The sequence below is a fragment of the Suricata suricatta genome, chromosome 3 (assembly GCF_006229205.1).
Source record: "Suricata suricatta isolate VVHF042 chromosome 3, meerkat_22Aug2017_6uvM2_HiC, whole genome shotgun sequence".
Lineage (NCBI taxonomy): Eukaryota > Metazoa > Chordata > Mammalia > Carnivora > Herpestidae > Suricata > Suricata suricatta.
The window spans coordinates 117,226,884-117,239,786 of NC_043702.1; the positions used below are offsets into that span (position 1 = coordinate 117,226,884).

Sequence of the window (12,903 nt, forward strand, 5' to 3'; positions counted from 1 at the left end):
CACCCAGCGTGGGGCTCAAACTCATGACCCTGAGATCATCGCCTGAGGTGGGCGCCCGGGGCAGGGGATTTTAAGCTGCTAAAGTGACAGGAAGTGAGTGTGACCCCTGGTCTGGTGGTTCCTGACCCGGCTGTGCCCTCCGCAGCGTGGCCTGTGCTCGCACGTGCTGACAAGCCATGATCATCCGACGTGTTCTTGGTCCTAAGCCTATGATGTGTTTTTATTCTCCTTTGGTGTGTACTTGTTTACTTCTTATCCGAGGTCTGCGTGGGAACGTTGCAGGTACACAGAAGGAAGGGTCTGGGATCTGGGGTAGGGGTGCAGACATCTCTGGTCTGGCTGCTGTGTCTGTTGTGCTGTGGGCGCAGGGCCGCCAGTGGAGGGACCTGGCTCTGACACGGTGACCCCACGAGGCATCTTCATGGCCGCAGAAGGGGGAGCAGGGCAGCTGGGCGGTTAGCCCTGCTTCTGAAGAGGGGCTTTTCGAGGGGGTGGGGGCACGTGCAGGAGGGCAGAGGCCACCGTGTCAAAGGGACAGATAATCCAGAAAATCCCACCAGCCCTCCTTCAAAAGTCAGGGCACTAGGAGGGACAGTTACACGAGGGGCAGGACCCCGGCTGTGAAGTTGCCGGGAGAGGTGCTGCTCAGCCCTGGGAGGAGGGTTCTGGGGCACGTCCTGCGTGCGGGGATGCCTGCGCACAGGAAGAGCTGCTCCGGGGCTGGGTGCCCCCGGCGGGAGTGCCCGGCATGTGCACTGCGCCCACCGCACGGCCGGGGCCTTGGGCTGGGACCATTTCCCCCGGGTCAGAAGGCGAGGGCGTTAGCGTTACCGGCTCCCTTCTTCCTGGGACCCGGGTTCTTGGTCATTCCTCCCACTCCTCTTTTTCTGAATGAGCTGAGCTATACAGAGCATAGCCCATCGCCGTTCAGGTGTCTTGTTATTTCCTTTGCTGTGACTGAACGAGCGTAGAGTGAGGCCGGTGGTGAGGCAGGGTGGCCCCGCGGGGGAGGTGTGGAGGGCAGAGCCCCCAGCACAGAAGTGGTTTTCGGGCCTCTAGGATCTGGGAAGATGCCTCCCCTCCCCTTCCTGTGTGCCCTGCCTCCTTGGGCTGTGGCTGGGAGGCGCACCTGCTGTCGCGTCCTGTCCCACACCTCGCATCCCATCTTACACCTCCGTGCTGTCCCGTCCCAGCTCATCCCAGCTCATCGCAACCCGTCCCATCCTGCCCCAGCCCTCGCCTCACCTCCCGTCTTGTCCTATGCCTCTCGTGCTGTCCTGTCTCACACCTCCTGTCCCAGCCCGTCCCACACCTCCTGTCCTGTCCCACACCTCCTGTCCCATCGCACACCCTGTCCAAGCCTGTCACACATCTCCCGTCCCATACCTCCTGTCACAACCTGTTGCACACCTCTACCGAGTCGTAGGGCTCCCACAGGGGCACCACCAACAGGCCTGTGACTTATGTGCCTATCCTCTTGTCCCCACACCTGAGGAACCTGCCTTTTGTACCCACACCCGAGGGACCTGCCTGGGCCTCCTCTGCAGAGACCAGAGGCAGCTGGGGAGAGCTGCACCTACTTTGGGCTACTTGAGAGCCTCTGGATTGGATTAAGAGACTGTGTAGTTCCCTAGGAAAGGGTAGAAAAGCTGCCTTTTCCTCACAAGAGGGGAAATGAGGGGTCACCTTGTTGGAGCAAGAACAGGAGGAGACGGGGGCCCCCAGAAGGATGGCACCCTATGCTGCACTGCTTGGGTCACTCTTTATTAACAGCACATTCGGCAGAAGTAAGGCAACAAGGCGGTAGGTGTGTAACGCAGTTGGCATCTTCCCAGGGCGAAGCAGGGCACAAATTCCCCTACCCCCGTCCCTTGCACAAGCACTGTGATGGCCGGGCCGGGCTGCACATGACGCATCTTGTCCTTCTCTGTAATCCGCTCGGAAACCAGGCACCTGCTGTTGTGTGCACTTTGGTTAGCAGCCTGAGAGCCGCGTGGCTTCAGCATCTTCTGCGACCAGACGTCAGGGTTTGGGTTGAGACCCATCACCAGGCGGTTTTACATAAAAGCCGGCTCTCGTGTGACCACGTGACGCAGGTGTGCGTGCTGGCCCGACCTGTCACTCTGCTGCTTCCTGTTTTCCATTTCACTCCAGGGAAACGTACTGCTGTCTGGCAAATGCCACAGCTGCATTTTTAAACCTGAATTTACTTTAAATGTTCCCAGCAAGGCCCTCGTGTCCTTGGAGACGGACTTCATGTTTGGTCAGCTGTTAAGAATACCCCCTGCGTTTCTCCCTGATTGAATATTGCTATAAACAGGGAAGTGTGTAAAAGTCAACCAGGGAACTATTTACAGATTTAAGGTTCCCTCTGAACTTTCCCAGGATTAAGTGACTTACTTGCATGTAATATCATGATATACAGATCTTTTGCTGTGAAATGGGGAATCTGAAAGTTCTGCTGTCTCAAAAGCATCTTTATTTTTAGCTCTAATCGTCGGTTAAGTAAATGTTCCCAGAATTTCAAAGTCCAGATAAAAAGTTTCTCTGTGGAGGCTCCTCCCTTGGCTGATTGTCTTCAGGCACATCAGTTATGACTTCAAAGGACCGAGAAGCAGAGCCACTGTGAGGAGGAAAATAGCCGTCAGCTCAGAGGCCCTGCGCAAAAGGAACGGTCATTCCGAAAGGCCAACTTGGAGCAGAGAGGGATCGTGCACAGACTCGCGGGGTCTCCACCCCAATTCCAGAGCCTGGCGTGGCCCAGGTCAGGTGCACGACCTGGCTTGCAGCTCAACGTCTTTGAGACAGAATGGACCGCACGGACTGGCATTTCCCGCTGCCCCCTCAAAGTCGGGCAGACGTTAGTTTGGGGCGCGTTTGCCATGAAGCCAGTGCTTTCAGCCTTGGTTTGCACTGGGGTCAAGTGGGGGCTCTGGGTCAGACTGCTGCAGTCGGTCTAGGACCCAGGGGCCTGGTTTCTGCAAAGCTGCCTGTGGGGCATTGTGCAGCCAGGGCCGTGCTGTTGCTCAGGCTGCAGACTGCAGCCTCGGGCCAAGCTACTTCCAGTCCGTGCAGTTCTAGACGCATTTGTAGCCAGCTAAAATGTATTGTCAGTTGGCTGAAAGTCCTTTATAATGCTTCATAGCAGGTGCACAGTTATTTCATTCTGCCTTTCCCCAGGGTTCAAGGTCAAGGAAAGGAGTCCCAGTCCCTTACACCTGTCCCCTTGTCACTTTGCTCCTGGCTGGAACATTGGACTTTGTCATTCCCATGTGGCACCGGCCCCTGACCGGCCCTCACTATCCTGTGCTGCTCCAAGCTCAGTTCCCTGACAGCAAAGGTGAGCCCACAACAGGGAGGGTGTGCCCTTCCTCCTGGAGGAGAGAATGTTCTGGCACCCGATGACCAGAGAACATTTTGCACTTTGCTTCTCACAGACCGGAATGCCCACCCCTGGGACTGCGGGTCCTCTGGGCCTTGCTGGGGCTCCAGACCAGGAGCTCAGCAATTCTCTGTGGCAAGTTGATATATTTTTGATAGCAGGTTTAAATGGGGGAGGAGACAGAAAAAGGAGACTTGCTCAGAAAATATTTTAAGTAGATCTGGTCCAAGAACAACAGATCTTCCCCAAAACCCACCTGAATTTCGTGCAGGAGGGTTTTGTTACGTGAGCACCATCTCCCGTGCGTGTGAGTCAGCAGCTCACTTTCCCCTGTCGTCGTTTTCCCGCGTGTGTGCTCAGGGCAAAGTGCGTGGGAGGAGGGACCAGGAGTGTCTCCTGGGGCCCCGGGGTCGACAGGGTGTCCAGAACGGTGTGCAAGTTCAAGGTGGGACCTCAATGCCATTCACAGGCCTGCCTCCCACAGCCCACAGAATTTGCAAGGTGGAGCTTTAAATAAAAAGCCAACTAGCCACAGGTCCCTGTACCCCAGGTGACAGCGCTCCGTCCCCCTGGAGCAGGAACGTGTGAGCAGCTGACTTACAGAGATGAGGTCGAGCTCGATGGTCCCAGTGTTCTCGGGGTCCAGCTGCTTAAATATCCCTGTGGGAGGAGGAGGGCTGCATGAGAGAGCGCACGCACTCCTTCCTGCTCGCTCGTCCGGCTCCCAGCCCCTCCCTCTGTCCTCCCTGAGAAGGGGCTGCACTGTCAACCGCGCATGCCCAGCCCAGGTGGCCTCCCCCGCGTGGCACACAGAACCGGGATGGCCTGTCCCCCAACAGCCACTTACTGAACAGCGTCTCCAGTCGAACCAGACACCGCACGAAGTTATCGAAGTCGATGATGAGATCGTCATCTGCAAAGCGCGCGACGATGACCTGGTGGAGCTGACAGGGCAGCTTGAAGCCTGAAGTCAGAGGGCAAGGATGCAGCCTCAGTGTGCACAGCAGACGGCACCCGTGCCACGGATGGATGGGTGTGGCCCTCACGTCACCACTGCCCATGTCCCCTGGTGCTCTCTTGGGGGCTGGGCACCATTGTTCCCAACTGTGATCTCCTTCCTGGCCCTGCCTGTCCCCGCTGGGTGCCATGAGGCTTCTCTTTCACGACCCCATGGCCCATCCCTCTCCCTGTGGCCTGTCCCTGTCCCCACCCATCCTTATCCCCGTGGCACATCCCCATCCCTGTGGACTGCCCTTCCTCTCCCGTCTGTTTAGCTCTGAATCCCCCTGGAGACTAGACTCTTCCTGGATACCCTTGGCAGAGACTGCCCTAAACTAGCGATAATTCCCGCTTCCCACAGCTGCAGGGTTTCTAACGGGCCATGGCCGCCTGCCTGAGATCAGGATGGGGTTTCCTGCCTCCCTGTAGCCCACCGAGGGCTTGTGACTCGGCCCTGCCAGTGGTCGTGTGCCCCACAGGCGGGGAGCCCGTCGCTCCCTCTCGTTCTGTGCACCCATTGCCAGAACATGGCTGTGCCGGCTCACCGTCCTAGTCCACAGGGCCTGGCAGCGGGGGCACCGCCCCCTGCACTTGGAGGGGGGCAGGGCAGGAGACAGGTCTTGTTGAAACCAGGAATCTTGGGTCTCTGTGGTGGAATTTTTATGTTGCCTGCGCAGGGCTCACCCCAGACCCCCAGGGGGCAGCGGAGACCCTCGTGTCAGCCCCACACCTGGCAGGAGCCTGTCTGCCCATCTGCCAAGAACTGGCTCTGCCCCCTCACCCAGCCAGGCTCTCGGAGGAGACACAGATTCTAGAAGGTATGGCAGGCAGAGCATTTTCTTGGGAGCTTTTAAATGGGAAATGGAAAGGATGTGTCTGCACTGAACCAGCACCCGCTTTTTCTCAAGTCACTGACCTCTATACCACGTGGAGCATGTGCGCATGTGTCCCACAGATGGGACGGAGCTTGAGCTCATGTGTCCCACGGACGGGACGGAGCACGCGCTCATCTAACCCACAGACCAGACGAAGCATGCGCTCATGTATCCTGTGGCCAAGGCAGAGCACGCGCTCACGTAGTCCACAGCTAAGACAGAGCACGCACTCACGAAAGGGGGAAGGGACGAGGCAGAGGGAAGAAAGCAGTCCCAGGTGTTACCTGCTTCCTCTAGTGCTCTCCGCATCTCGTAGGAGTTCATGGTGCCAGACCGGTCCACATCAATTTCCCGGTAAATTTTCTGGAACAAGCAAAGTACTTACAAGAACCATGACCAAGAGAGGCAGGCAAGGCGTTAGCTGGCGCTGTGTGCCGAGTGCGGATATATTTTCCAGCTGTGCCTCGGCTGGTCATGGAAGACTCACCCCACCTCCACGTCCAGGCACTCATCCTTGCTGTTGGCCTGTGGCCAGCCCATCTCTGTGGGTCAAGTCCCCACCCTGCGGATGTCCCCCCACCTCATAAAGGGCTGTATGTGCACTGGACACCCCCAACACAGCCCCCCGCCCCCCGCTGCTCACCTGGTACTTCTGAATCTTCGTCCAGAGAATGTAGAACTCCTTCAGCCCCAGCTTGCCACTGCCGTCCGACTGCCCACGGTTAAGGAAAGCTCTGCTGTGGGTCCGTGTGGGTGCCCTGGCACCCAGCCTGTCCCCTTCACCGGATGGCATGACGCCCACAGTGTATTTAGGTTCTCCTGCTGCAGGACCGGGCCTGCGTAGGGCTGGCGGAGGGCCCAGAAGGAGGCCTCTGGAGACCCTGACCCTCGCTGGTTGGTCTGAGGGGGCAGGGGCAGGGGGCTCTGCCCTGGTGAGAACGAGCTGTCACATGATCTGCAGAGGCCCCTGGCTGCTTCTGCAGTAATTTCTAAGGCCTTTTGTGGGCCAGCCACACAGTGGGTGCTGTGAGCCCACGAGAGGAAACTTCGAGCAGCACAGTCTATCCGTGCCCCAGACTTGTCGCCAAGCCACCAATTGAGGCCACGGGCGGCCCAGGAAGGAGCTGCCCACAGTGGGTGGGCCCCATGCCTGCAGATTGAGAAAACCCAGAACCAGAGAAAACAGATCCATGTCAGAAACAAGATGGTCTGCTGGGTATTTTCCACGGTTGCTCGGGCACAGCTGAGCGGGCACCTCCTGCATGGGGAGCTGGGGCATGGCCCTCTGTTTCCCCTCATCTGTAGCGTCTCCCCTTTGGGGGCCCTGAACAGGAGGGGGCGCGGTGTCAAGCCCCTGGGGCGGGGATCTCAAACACCCTGTCTGGGCCCTGTCTCATGGAAGGATACGTCCAGCATGTCCACCATGATCTTGCAGGTCTCGATGCTGAAGCCATCCGACTTGATGTCTTGGCCTGTAAGACAAAGTATGAGTGACAGTCACATCCCGTAGGGCCACACTGTCCCCAGGATCCCCCTCGAGGAAGCATTCATCTGTCCCTCCAGTGCCACGACAGGCTGGTGGCTGCCAGAGGGGACAGAGCGGGGGTGGCGAGCGGGGAGGGCATCCCCCTGGGATTTGCCACTGAGCCCTAGCCCCACTGACCAGAACCTGTCCAGAGCGGCTGCAGTGGACCCTTGTCACAAGTAGGAGTCTGGTCCCCCCCCCCCCCCACCGACTCCATAAGGGGTCCCTCTCTTGTCCTGTAATTGTAAAGGCTGCAACGTAACCTCAACTGCCTTTGTGGGCACAGACCCCTTCCTGGCCGGGGCAGAGGCAGGGGTTGGCAGGCAGCTGGGGAGGGGAAGGCCAAGTCCAGGTGCAGCCTGGCTCTTCCCGCCTCTGTCTGCATGAGAACAAGGAGGCTTTGATGGCCATATGTCTCAGCAGCCCTGTGACCTCACTCGTGCCTGGCAGCCTCCAGGGCAGACACAGTCTTCCTGTCCGCGCCTGGCCTGCCCGGAGGAACCAGCTACAAGGGACCCGGGACTGGCGACCACCCACTCTCCCTACACATGTTCTGTGGTGGCCGGGTGGCCAGCCCCGGCTCCTGTCTGGCCCTGTGGGAATTTGCTTTATGTTGTGGTTAGGCTGCTGCTGGTGGTCCCCAGGGTTGCTGCTCAGGACACGGCAAGGTCCAGGCTCGCAGGGTCTGACCACGCACAGACCTGCTTGGGGATGGCCATCTCCTTGAGGGGGAGGAAAGGTGTTCCCAGGCTGTCCTGTCCTGTTTCTGCCTTGGACACAGTTACAGGTGGTCCGGCCTCTCTGGGCCTCACCCCTTCTTCCAGGAGCCCGCCAGCCGCCTCTGGGGCCTCGGGTCCCAGGCCTGGCTCATTCACTTAAGGGAAACGATGTCTCTCCTGGTAAAGAGCCAGTCACATGAGGCTCCTGACATGCAGGCTGGGGAGACGCTTCATGCGCCATTCCATGGTTCTGGATTGGTCCATTTGTCCTTCCATCCTGGCTGCTCAGTGAGTGGTTGTCACTCCATCAATGAATCCGCTGACGACTACGCTAACTACAGCCAGGGCTCAGCACCCCCTTACCAACTGAGCATCCGAGTGGCCACCAAACAGTGCACGGGCTCTGCCCCATCAGACACTGCCCACGCTCTGGGGTCACGTAGTGACACACCCACTTTGCAGGTGCAGCAAGAGAGTCCAAGGGTCTCTGCGCCCCGGCTTCCAGCAAGAGCCAGTCAGCGGTGGTCTAGACCTGGGAACCTCTGATCCTGTCTGACCTGGGCACACAGAGCCTGCTCTGCCTCGTTCCTCCCTGCTGGTGGTGGCTGGTGGGCATTTACATGGGGGTGGGGAGGGGATTGGGAGGGGAGGGGCCCAGTGGCCGGGAGGTGACAGAGGTCCTGCCAAGAGGGCACTTACGCTTGGCCAGCACCCTCCTCAGGATGGTCTGCAGCTCGAAGGCTGAGATCTCCGCATCCTGTGGACACGAAGCAGAGTGTGGTTTCTGCCCTGGGCCTCGGGACTGGGCCGCAGGACTGGGCTGCACGTCAGGCGCACTGGGCGGGGCCTGTGATGGGCGGGCCCAACACCTACCCCCAGGCCACTGGTGAGCTGCACACCTGCTCGAGGCTCTCTGAACACAGTCAAGAACCCTCCACTCCACCCCTGAGTGCAGCCCCAGTCGACACCCTTCTCATACCAGTGCTCCACCTGGCACCCCCTCCTCCCCTTTGAAACCCAGGTCTGGCTCCCTGCAAAGCTGGTGAGGGCCCAGCTGTCTCCCCCCTGCGCTGCCTCTGGGGCCCTGCGCGTACACACGTGTTGGGGGACAGGGATGAGCCCCGAGGCATAAGACTGCCATGGGCCACAGTCCCTTCTCCTGGGGGTGGGAGTGGGGACGGGGCCCAGTGGGGCAGCTGTCTGTGATGTGGGGCCAGGTGACAGGCCGCCCCGACACATGTGGACTGGCTGGGCAGACAGCTGGACGGCAAGGGTAACAAATGAGCTGTGCCCTGAGCCACCTGTGTTCTTAGGACGTGCCACCCTTCTGTTGCCCGGAAATGTCTCTGTGGAAATCAGGGAAGGGGCCTGGGCCCCAGTCCCAGCTGGAGGCAGAGGACAGGTAAAGGACAGGTAATAGGCAGAACCCTAAGGCCAGAGAGACTTGGAACAGAGCTGACGCCCAACGGCAGCCCTGCCACGTGGCTAGGAGCCCAGTCCTGTGATGCCTCTCAGTTCTGTTGTTGCCTCTGCCCCTTTGGAGTCACATCGGGGATGAGAGTGTCCCTTCCTTCACATGGACCAGGGCGCAGGGCAGAGCCCGTGTGCGCAGACACCCACCTCGCCTGCCAGCTGTGCAAACAGCCTCCTGAAGCCATCGTCAATGTCATCCTCGCTGGCGTCATTCTGGAAGGGGGTACAGTGGATGAGAGTCAGAAGGCGCCTCCCCCCACTGCCTGGCCGACCTCTCTCGGGCTTGAGACTGAGGACGTGAGTGGGATGGGAAGTCTGAGGGGTCAGCAGGTCCTCGCGAAGGCCTCTTCTCTAGCCCTCAACCAGGATGCCCTTCCTGATCTACACTAGTGGGGATCCAGGAGCAGAGCCCAGCCAGAATGTTCTAGAAGGACTTTGACAGTGGCCTTCTCCCCCTGGCAACAGGGGACAGTGGATGGGTGTTCTGTCATGTTGGCTGTGGATTCGTGGTTGTCAGGCTTACCCTGGGACCCCCCCAGGCCCTTGGGATTCACCACTATTTGAAAAGCGACCCTTGGTGTTACCCCCGGGAGCCTTGGAAACCCAGTGTTTTCATTTTACAGAGAGGAAACTGAGGCCCAGGAAGGGTGGTGACAAGAAGCCTGTGGTCAGGTGTGCACGGGGCCATGTCCTGGCCAGTGCAGGTGCACAGGTGACCCTAGTTTCAATCCTGGGGCCCCCTGGTGATTACGGGTGGCTCCTCTGGGCCCTGGGCCATCAGGGACAGAGTGGGCGGGTCTGGGGGTCACATTCACCTCATCAAGGTCGGCCTCGATCTCGTCATCGACCACCCTGGAAACAGAGGGAGACTGTGTTACCAGAAGGGAGGTGGGGGTGGGGAGCACATGGTGCCAAAACCGAGGCCGATGTGCATGTGTGACAGGGCATAGAGGGGTGGGTGGGGTCGCTGGGGTCATACAGCCCTGCCTGGCAGAAGCGGAGGCAGGCAGGGACTTCCTTGCTTCTCGAGAGGTGTGCAAGGGACAGCAGACCCTTGGGCGCCTGCTCTCCAATTCCGGGGCAATCTCCACCCCTAAAACCTTTCCCAGGGGGGATCGTGCGAGGTCCCTGCAGCCTATGTGTTCTGCCCAGAGGCCAGGGCAGGGCTCTGGCTGAAGCTCGGGCAGTGCCCAGTGCTGTGTGCAGGGCTGGGGCCGTCCTGGGCCCCAGGACCCTGCACCGGTCCACCGAGGGTCCTGGCTGCTGTGCCCATGGCTGGCCTCAGCCGGCCCATCGGACACTCTGTCCTGGGCCAGACGGGAGCCCGTGGCACAAGGCAGAGAGACGACACAGCACCTGCCGTGTGCCCTGCTTCCCCTCTGTTCGAAGTCTCTGGGTCTTTCCGTAAATCTCCTTTTGCTTAAGCCGCCGAGGCTGTGTCTCCTGCGATCAGGTGCCCAAGCGAACAGACGCGGTAGAGGCAGCAGTCAACAGGGCGGAAGCCACTGTGAACCCAGGATATCCTGATGGGACAAGGGTCTCTAGACTGTTGGGTCCAGTGACCACTGAGGCCGTGACTCACACCCCGACCACCAAGGGCCACTCCATTGTACAGTACGGCCCAGCTTCTCCCTGCGAGGTGACGGGATTCAGCCCGTCTAACACGTTACAACCAACACAACAGCTCAATCTTTCAGAGACACGGCTGTCAGAGTAGACCCCGCGCTTGGCTCCACAGCGCCCCCTCTAACTGCAGATGCCCCGAGTGGCTCATTTCTCTGCTCGCCTGAGTGGAACACTGCAGCCCTTCCAGCCATCAGGACCCTGGCTATACCCTGGACGAGGGCAGGTGTCCCGAGCAGACGCTGGGAGAGCCCGAGCTGCAGGGGGCAGGGGCAGGCGGGGAGGAGGGCAGGAGCACCTACTGGTAGTCGGCTTTCTTCTCGGAAAAGACTCGGACACAGAAGTCCCCGTCCTTGTTGGGCTCGAAGGTGGACGGCACCAGGATGTACTCCCCGGGCGGGAGCTTGAACCGGTTGAGCACCTCACGCAGGTTGATGAAGGTGTCGGACCGCTCCCTCGCTCGGTGCGTCAGGAAGAAGTTTCTGCTGAGGTGGATGTTGGTCTGTCCTGTCATCTGGTGGACAAACAGAAACCGGTGGGAGCAGACAGCAGAAAGAGCCCCGAATCCGTGTCATTTTCATTCTTGGAGATGGCGACAGCGCCTGGGCCATTCCAGATAAAGCCCAAACTCTCCGCTCAAAAGAACAAATGTCCACGAAGGGGCTTAGGGCACGTGCATTGGGGGCCCCATGAGTGGCCAGGTGGCAGAGGCGCCCCATCTGCACATGGAGTGACTCGGACGTGAGTCCCCCACGGGAGTCTGTTTAGGGCTGCATGGTGCATGACATGGGGCTGGAGCAGGGACAGGCCCGGCCAGGCTGATGGCAGTGGGGCTGGGACTCACAGGCGGTATCCATGAAGCCCAGCTTGCCAGACGGTACTGCCTGGCCCAAAAGCCTGTACCACTGAGGGGGGGTGCGGAATGCCCCACGTGGTCACTGGAAGAGCTGTGGCCTGATGGACCCACATGGCCACTGTGCTTCCCACCAGACCCGCTAACACCAGCCATGCGCCTGCTATGCGTTCTCATGCCAGTTACCTCACCCCTGTGGTCCCTCCAGGTACAGGGCTGACCAGTTTTATTGAAAAAGAAACTGAGAGGGGCGCCTGGGTGGCTCAGTTGGTGAAGTGTCTGACTTTGGCTCAGGTCATGATCTCAGTTTGTGAGTTTGAGCCCTGTGTTGGGCTCTGTGCTCAAAGCTCAGAGCCTGGAGCCTACTTCAGATTCTGTGTCTCCCTTGCCCTGTGCCCCTCCCCTGCTTGCACTTTGTCTTCTTCTCTTTCAATAATAAATAATAAAACATAAAAATTAAAAAAAAAAAGAAACAGAGGTCCCTAGAAGACCTGTAACTTGTCTGAGGTCACACGGCCTGCAGATGGCAGGGTTGGGAAGCGGGTCCAGGCCCCTGTGCTGCCACATTGTCTTATATCGCAGTCACGGGCTCACCTTTCCCTGCAGGCTTGTCTTAGAGGACCCGCAGGACTCCACAAAGAGCCTCCTGTGTCCTAGACCACACGTTGTCTTCCCAGGCTGACCCGTCCCCGTGGGGAACCCCGAGACCTGGCCCGGAGCTCAGCCCAGCAGGACCTGGGACCTGAGCAACTTCCCCAGGGCGCACCCAGCCCCCAGCCCTTCCCAGGCTGCCCAGGCCTCCCAGGACCCCTGGGCCAGCCGTCGGGGCCTTGTGCTTGCTGGTGAATGTGAGCCAGCGTCTGCCAGACGTACCTCCTCCGGCACCTGCAAGCACAAAGGAGAACACACCTCAGGTTCCGGGGAAGCCGCGTGGGGTCACCCCGGGGATGGCCACGGCTCCCTGTCCCCTGCAGCTCTAGCAACGTGAACTGAATCAGCACAGTAATTGTTTTCCAAGGGGCCCCAACCACTCCCACATGGAGGACAAACCTCATGACCCAGCAACAACTCAGGGGGACCCCTTAGCACCATCACTAGTTTATGGAGCATAAAACCGGGCACAGAGTCATGAAGCACCCCTGAATCATGGGAGAGAGCTCTGAAGTGGATGCCCGCGGGGCCGGGAGCCAGCAGGCATCACACACAGCCTGTGTGTGTGGGCAAGTCACCTCCCTTTCCTGCCTCAGTTTCCTTGTCTCTAAAAGGGGACCAAGTGACCCCCCCGGTGGTTCCCAGCTCCGGAGCCCAGGACCGGCTTTGCACACCCGTGAGGTGGGGAGTGGGCTCTGGGTCACAGTCCCATTTGCACTTTTCCTGGGGTCACTTTGTCCCAGATTGGAAGTCCTCAGCTCCCGTTTCAGAGACTGAAGGGCTTAGAGTTCATGTGCACTTTT

At 59.5% G+C, this 12,903-nt stretch overlaps 1 protein-coding gene across 1 annotated transcript in view; it reads right to left on the bottom strand.

Annotated features, from left to right (window-relative positions):
* Nucleotides 1–1,743: 1,743 nt before the first annotated feature.
* The window catches only part of CAPN2 (calpain 2), a 36,793-nt gene continuing 25,633 nt past the window's right edge, over nt 1,744–12,903 (bottom strand). Inside the window, exons 11-21 of the mRNA XM_029934941.1 lie at nt 12,323–12,334; nt 10,899–11,110; nt 9,789–9,825; nt 9,121–9,186; nt 8,200–8,257; nt 6,664–6,728; nt 5,900–5,968; nt 5,541–5,619; nt 4,230–4,346; nt 3,984–4,042; nt 1,744–2,623 (exon numbers count right to left, since the gene is read on the bottom strand). Coding sequence (XP_029790801.1) covers nt 2,600–2,623; nt 3,984–4,042; nt 4,230–4,346; nt 5,541–5,619; nt 5,900–5,968; nt 6,664–6,728; nt 8,200–8,257; nt 9,121–9,186; nt 9,789–9,825; nt 10,899–11,110; nt 12,323–12,334 — 798 coding nt within the window. The 3' untranslated portion in view covers nt 1,744–2,599. The remainder of the gene's footprint in view (nt 2,624–3,983; nt 4,043–4,229; nt 4,347–5,540; nt 5,620–5,899; nt 5,969–6,663; nt 6,729–8,199; nt 8,258–9,120; nt 9,187–9,788; nt 9,826–10,898; nt 11,111–12,322; nt 12,335–12,903) is intronic.